This window comes from Oratosquilla oratoria, chromosome 39 (genome assembly GCF_046742065.1).
Source record: "Oratosquilla oratoria isolate Oo_2021 chromosome 39, ASM4674206v1, whole genome shotgun sequence".
In the NCBI taxonomy this organism is placed as follows: Eukaryota; Metazoa; Arthropoda; class Malacostraca; order Stomatopoda; family Squillidae; genus Oratosquilla; species Oratosquilla oratoria.
The window spans coordinates 32340850-32348349 of record NC_134815.1 but is presented as its reverse complement, the minus strand read 5'-3'; the positions used below and the strand labels follow the sequence as shown (position 1 = coordinate 32348349).

The window sequence follows — 7500 nt, the reverse complement described above, 5'->3', positions numbered from 1 at the left end:
TTTCTCAGACTCTCTGAAACAGAACATGATGTTTTACGGTACATTGATGCAGTGCCAAAAGGTTCCTGACGAATCATTATAAATTTTTTGCCTCCTCGGCCCATCAGTACGTTATAAAGATTAAACAATACACAATTCTGACCACAGATATTTACATGGACTCTTTCTCATACATTTGATTCTGAAATAGCTCTTCTTACTTCCGTTTATGTATGTATTCTTTAGGAGAAAATCTCTTCGTAATTACAGACTAAACTGTTTGTTGTTCATTTTACTGAACATTCTACTCACGGTCCCACCTCCTCCTCATTCTTTCCTTCCTTACCCCCAACAACGCACCTCCGTACCGAACCTCAGTCCAAGTAATTCTTCTTCCGGAAAATATTGAATTTCAACGCCAGATCGGCGGCCAATTCTGAATTCCAACTTGGGGAAGAATTGAAGGAACTGGCAAAAACTATTCCTTTTGATTTTCGGCTCCCTCTCCCCTATCAGAAATGTCCGTGTACAGACGGGATGAATTCAGCTTACCATAAACCTATATGAACGCGTGGATATGTATATGTACATGTATATGTATATGTATGTGTATTATGTATATGTATATGTATATGTATATGTATATGTACATGTATATGTATATGTATATGTATAAGTATATGTATATGTATATGTATATGTATATGTACATGTACATGTATATGTATATGTATATGTATATGTATATGTATATATATATATATATATATATATATATATATATATACATATATGGATATGTATATGCATATGTACATGTGTCTGGTAGAGTGTGTGTCTTTGTCTGTGTATGTGTGTGTGTGTCTGTATATGTGTGTGTTTATGTGTGTGTGTGTGTGTGCGTGTGTGTGTGTGTGTGTGTGTGTGTGTGTGTGTGTGTGTGTGTGTGTGTGTGTGTGTATGTGTGCGTGTGTGTGTGTATGTGTGTGTGTGTATGTGTATGTGTGTGTATGTGTGTGTGTATGTGTGTGTTGTGTGCATGTGTGTTTATGTGTGTCTTATTCAACATATAGGCGAGTGTAAGTGGACCTTCTACTGCGTCATGTAATGTTGGTGTTAAGTCTATCATTTCCTTTGGCGTAACAAGGAAATGAGCCACAAAAGAGTGTCATGTTGGTGGCGATATTACAAGCCTTTGCCTGAAAGACTTGGTGATCCATCGTTATATCATGACGCTTTCCAGTTCACAATTAGTGATATGCAAATGTGATTTCACTAGCCTGTCATATCACTAAATATACTCTTACTTATAAATATGGTTTGTGGAGAGCCTAGACTTAAGCAGGAGATTTTGTTTGTGTATGATCTCATTAAGCACCGAAATAGAATTAGAGATTGTTTGTGAACCATGTTAAAAAACATCTCGAACGAGAGATATTTTGTGACGTCATGGGGGCTTGTCATATAGTTCTGCTGATTGGCTGAGTTCCTTATTTCATCTGCATTCTTCCAATGAATAAACACATAACATTCTATCTCGAGTCGTGTTCACATTAATTTATATGTATATGTTGACCTACGAATGAAATTGTGTCCAAATTTTGGCGTCCACTTCACGTCAGTTCATTCGTATCATAGTAGACGCCATGCGGGCAATTATGTAAAAAATTATAGAAAACAAACTTTTTAGGAGTAAAGTATCTTCCATCAAACTTGTTAAGCATAAGGAGGAATTTATTACCAAAGTTGATCATCGTAAGGAAATATGTGAAACAAATGAAAACTTCTATTTTGTCTCAAAGAACCAAACTTTCCAATATTTTAGACAATTTTACAAATTAGATCACAGAAGTTTATATTTTTCTTGATAACAAATTCGTGCAGGCCTTAAGTTTGTATGGAAACATATAGATTACAAGGGAGGAGCGTCCCGACCGGAGACCTTTTGGTCCATAGCTAGATCGGATGGGAAAAAATTATAATATTGGTAAATAAGTAAATAAATAAATAAATAGATAAACAGAGATGATAATGATATAATTAATGATAAATTAAATAAATAGGCAAAGTTAAATGATAAAAAACTATAATATTGGTAAATAAGTAAATAAATAAATAAATAGATAAACAGAGATGATAATGATATAATTAATGATAAATTAAATAAATAGGCAAAGTTAAATGATAAACAAACAGATAAATAGTAATTAGTTTTCTTAATATTTTCCCCTCTAGTGGTTGTTGTGAATAAATGATAATAATGATAAATAAACACATAAATGAAAATAATGATATAAAGAATAATAAATAAAACGAATAAATTAATAGGTAAAGTTAAGCAACAAAGAAACAGGTAAATAGTAATTAGTTTTCTTAACATTTTTCTTTTCCCCTCCAGCGGTTGTTGTGAAAAAACTATAATAATAATAAATAAACAAAAATAAATACATAAATGAAAATAATGATAATAATAATATAAATAATAATAAATAAAACGGATAAATAGATGGGTAATGTTAAACAACAAACAAACAGGTAAATAGTAATTAGTTTTCTTAACATTTTTCTTTTTCCCCTCCAGCGGTTGATGTGTGTGTGACCCGTCAACATGTGAGAAAGATGCGAAAAAAATATAATAATGATGAATAGATAAAGAAATAAATAAAAGCAATAATACCATAAATAATAATAAATAGAATTAATGAATAAACAAGTAAAGTTAGACAACCAAACGGGTAAATAGCAATTAGTCTTCTTAATATTTTCTTTTCCCCCTTCTAGCGGTTGTTGTGTGTGAGTGCGACCCGTCAACATGTGAGAAGGGCAACGTAGGGTGTAGGGGAGGAGGCGGGGTGTGTCGCACTCGCTCAACCAGTATCGGCTGCTGTCCCCCCCCCTCCTCCTCTTCGGGGACTCACCACCAACACCAGCCCCAACACCAACACCACCAGCAGGCAACCACAGTGACGTCGCCAACAGGGAACCAACATCAGCAGCATCCTCACCATCTCCTTCAGGAGAGGAATTCTTTAGCCTCGGTCGGATGCCAGCCCAGCCCGCAGCCGACAGACCTCTTGGCCTTCAATGGGCACTCGGTGCAGCCGCCTCTGAGCCAACAGGTCAAGGTGGTTGTCCTGGGAGCTTCGGGAGTGGGCAAGACCTCCATCATAAAGGTCAGTGTGGTGGCTTTGCTTGCGTTTCAGTGTATCTTGTGTCATTGGCCTCCAAAGATTTTGAGAAATTCTTTTTCAATTTTAGTTTTCGAAATAGGTCCCGTGCGTTTATAATTTACTGATTTCCAGACTCGCTTCTAGGACTTGTTCTTCAAAGTGGATCGTGCCATTTATAGACGAGATTTTTTGGATTTTTTTTTAACACACCTTATCTCTTCGGTCTTTAGCAAACTATAGACTAATTTCTGAAATGTGTTAGGAGGAATAAAAACTATCATAAAAAATAGGTATCCCGGGATAAACGCAAAGAGAAGATTATATAAATGGAATGATTATGCCAACGACCCTGTATAATGCGGAGACCTATAATTCAAGGGAGGCATACAGAAGAAATTCAAATATGTTTGAGACGAAGCACTGTATGGTGGGGATTGTAAAGGATGAATAGTGAGAAATGAGGAGGTGAGGAAGAGAGCGGGGTTGGAAAGGGAGCTGGCAGATAGTGTTGATAAAAAATCCTGGGATGGTTTGGGCATATGAAACGAATGAATGAGAAAAGACGAAAGAAACTATTGTGGAAGGCAGAAGTAGAAGGAGTGCACTTGAGGCCAAGACTGAGAACGAGATGGATGAATGGGAGGAGGGGGGTTAAGTAAACGTTTGTTCAGAAAACGGAGGGGGGTCCGAGATGTGCTGTGAATGTGAATGTATGACGCTGCACGAAGGGATTTCTCCTCGTCTGCTCTAATTCCTCATGACTGGACGAGGACAGAGGATCGCCATGTAAATGAATTCGTATTAGTAAACCAGCTTCGGCTGTCGAGCTCTAGTGTGGAGGTGCTGTGTCTTGCTGCAGCGGGTGAGGGGTAGGGGTGCCCCTTCATCCAAAAGGAGCTAAGATAAAAGTGAAAAACAAATGAGTGTGCGGTCGATGAAATGTGGGTTCATGCCTCGGCTGGCCACATCCCTTGTAAGAGGGAAGAGACCTTTTGATATATATGTGTATATATTTGTGTTTTTGAAGATGCACCTTAATTATTTTCCTCTAACAATTTATAGACGTATTCCTGGAACTTCTTTTCAAAAGGAACCTTTTTATTTTACCTCCAGCAGTCTTTAAACAAAGAGTTTCTTGATTATTCTTATTTTTTTTTAAATGATCCCCCATCATACTACCAATATGCAAACGAATTTCTGGAAATTGTTTTCAAGAACTTCATGACCTGGACCATAAGCTATTTATTGCCAAGTTTCTTTATTTTTCTTCAAGGCTTATCATATGTTTTTAATCTGCAATGATTTGTAGATGTGTTTCTGGAATTTTTTATTCAAGAACTTCATGACCTGGACCACAAGCTATCTACTAACGATTTTCTTTCTTTTTTTTCAAAGACGTATCGTATTTTTTAACCTACAATGATTTATACAAGAGTGTCTGGAATACGTTCTTCAAAAAGACCTTATGTTTCTGACCAACAGCAATTTGTAGACAACGAGTTTCTGGAAATTGTTTTTCAAGAACAGCTTCATGACATGGACCACAAGCTATTTGACGATTTTTTCCAAAGACGTATCATATTTTTTTTAAGCTACAAGAGTTTCTGGAACACGTTTTTCAAAAATATCTTATGTTTAAAGATAATTTATAGACAACGAGTTTCTGTAAATTATTTTTTTAAGAACAGCTTCATGACCTGGACCACAAGCTATTAGACGATTTTTTTTTTCAAAGACGTATCATATTTTTTTTAACCTACAAGAGCTTCTGGAACACGTTTTTTTTTTTTTTCAAAAATACCTTATGTTTCTGACCAACAGCAATTTGTAGACAACGAGTTTCCTGCGGAACACGTAGCCACGGCCCTCCGTACCACCTACTGCCCCTCTGTCATCGTCAATGATCGAGTCTACCAGCTCAAGATTGCTGACCTTCCTCCTATCAAGTGTGAGTCCCCAAGGGTTTCCAGTGTGATGACGACAACGTCACTCACACTGGAACCTCTCCAGTATCGTTGTTGTTCTTGAATGTCAGACAATCTTCAGTGTCGGTCAATCTTGAATATCAGTTTTGATTATTGGTCAGGCTTAAATGTCAGTCACTCTTTTGTAGTCGGGTCAGTCTCGAATGTCAGTCAATTTTGGATATCAGTCGTTAAGTTTGATTAATGTCTAATGTTAGACAGTTTTCGATGTCAGCCAGTCTTGACCGTCACTCAGCCTTGTATGTAGGTCAGTTAAATGCAAATGAAAAGGAGTCTTAATTTTTTTTTTTCCACTCTGCCACTTCAATCATTTTTGGAGGTTAATCAAATGCATTCTACCACTTTAATTCACCACTCTTGTTTTATTTACTGTTTAGTTTACCTATATATTTTTCATGTATTCCTTCAATTATCATATATTCATTTATTCATTTATTACATATTCATTCATTTCTTGATTTATATATGTATTTCATTCTTATTTGTGTATTTATTTGAATATGGTTTATCATATCGTTGTTTATATATTATCTGTTTATTTATCTATTTGTTATTTATTTATTCATTATCTATTTATTAATTAATAATTTAACTAATTAATTCATTTATCTATTCATTTATTCTTTTATCCATTGATTCATTTATCTATTTGTTTATTTACCTATTGATTAATTTATTAATGTCTTTGTAGATTTACGAATTGATCTATTTATCTATTAATTTATTCGTTTATCATTATTTAATCATGTATCTATTTGTCTGTTCACCTGTTATCATGCTCTTGGTTATCCAATCCCATCATCTTCACGATGGTGAGTCTGTCTACCTCGTTGCAGCCTTCCCTGTGAACTCCTTCGCGGAATGGGCCGAGTACCGCTTCTACGGCCTCCGCTCGGCGACCGCCTACGTCTTTGTTTTCGATCTCACCAACCCAGATTCCTTTTCGCACGTAAAGACACTCAGGGAACAGGTAAGGGCCATAAGGACATAAGAAAATATGAATGGAGACTGCAAGAGACCATAGAGCCTACGCTAGGTAGTCCCATGGCCATTGCCACCTTTCGTCCTCATCTATAAAGTTATATAACTTTCTCTAAAAACAACCAATTGTTTCAGTGCTCACTGCATGATTACTAAGTCTACCCCATTCGCTAACTACTCTCTTGGTAAACCAGTTGTTGCCTACTTCTTTATTAAACCTAAATTTCTCCAATCTAGATCCATTACTATGAGTCCTGTCCTGCTATCTTAATATGATAACCTTGACTGCATCACCTTAGTTAAAGCCCTTGATCCATTTGAATACCTCTGTTGATCACCCCGCACTCTACGTCTTTCCAGAGAGTGTAAGTTAAGGTGCCCAAGCCTGTTTTTTTTTTTTGTTTTTTTTTTTTTTTTTTTTTTTTTTTTTTTTTTTTTTTTTTTTTTTTTTTTTTTTTTTTTTTTTTTTTTTTTATCCCTGTAAGTCTTGGCGTCTTATCTCAGCTGACTCAAATCCCTTAGCAGGAAACAAAACTGACATAGACTTGAGCAAGCTTTGAAAAGAATATATTATCTTTAGCCCAAGGTGAAAAAATCGTCTGACGTCAGGGGGAAGAAAATATGTAAAAACTTAATCGTAGCGATCAAGAATGAAGTTTTTTTGCTGTGGGGCTGAACTTTCAAGATATAGAGAAAGTGATCAATCTTTCGCGTTATTTAATAATTTGACCAAAACTTGGTTTCCTTGACGTATCATAGATAATCATGTCATAGGTCTTGTTCACACGAGCAGTTTGAACCAGTTACAATGAAAGTCAATGAAGGCGTTCACACATAAGGGGGAATTTTTTTATTTTTTATTATGCAGTACCGCAACGGTTTCCGCGCGGTCCAGAAATACAAAGTCAGTGAATTTCATAAGAAATACAAAATCAGTGAATTTCATAAGAAATACAAAATTAGTGAATTACTTCAAGTGAGATATGTTTTTACTAACATGCTGTGAGTGAATGTGTCTTACTTCTCAAAATATACTGAATTTGTTTACTACTTTGGGTGAATATAGACTTATGTTTATACAATAAATGAATGCTTTTACTGATTAAAGCATACTAAGCTGGTGAACTGATTTTCATGAAGAATATCTTTATTTTTGAATTATGAGAAAATGTATCTGATTTCGCAAAAAAATTACTAATCTGTTTGCTATTATTGCTAATCTGTTTTAACTAGATTTACTTTGGTTTGTGAATCCCAAAACAATGTATTTTATTTCATGTAAATTATAGAAACTGTTTACTAATTGGAATTTTGTTCATGAATCACAAGAGAATGTAATTTATTTCATAATAAGGATGGAAGCTATTTACTAACTGAAACTTTGT

General features: G+C 35.2%; 1 protein-coding gene across 1 annotated transcript in view; it reads left to right on the top strand.

Annotated features, from left to right (window-relative positions):
* Positions 1-7500, top strand: part of LOC143020210 (ras-like protein family member 10B) — a gene marked incomplete at its 5' end in the record, with an annotated part of 40141 nt that overhangs the window by 22972 nt on the left and 9669 nt on the right. Inside the window, 3 exons of the mRNA XM_076176375.1 lie at positions 2761-3152; positions 4971-5097; positions 5971-6104. Coding sequence (XP_076032490.1) covers positions 2761-3152; positions 4971-5097; positions 5971-6104 — 653 coding nt within the window. The remainder of the gene's footprint in view (positions 1-2760; positions 3153-4970; positions 5098-5970; positions 6105-7500) is intronic.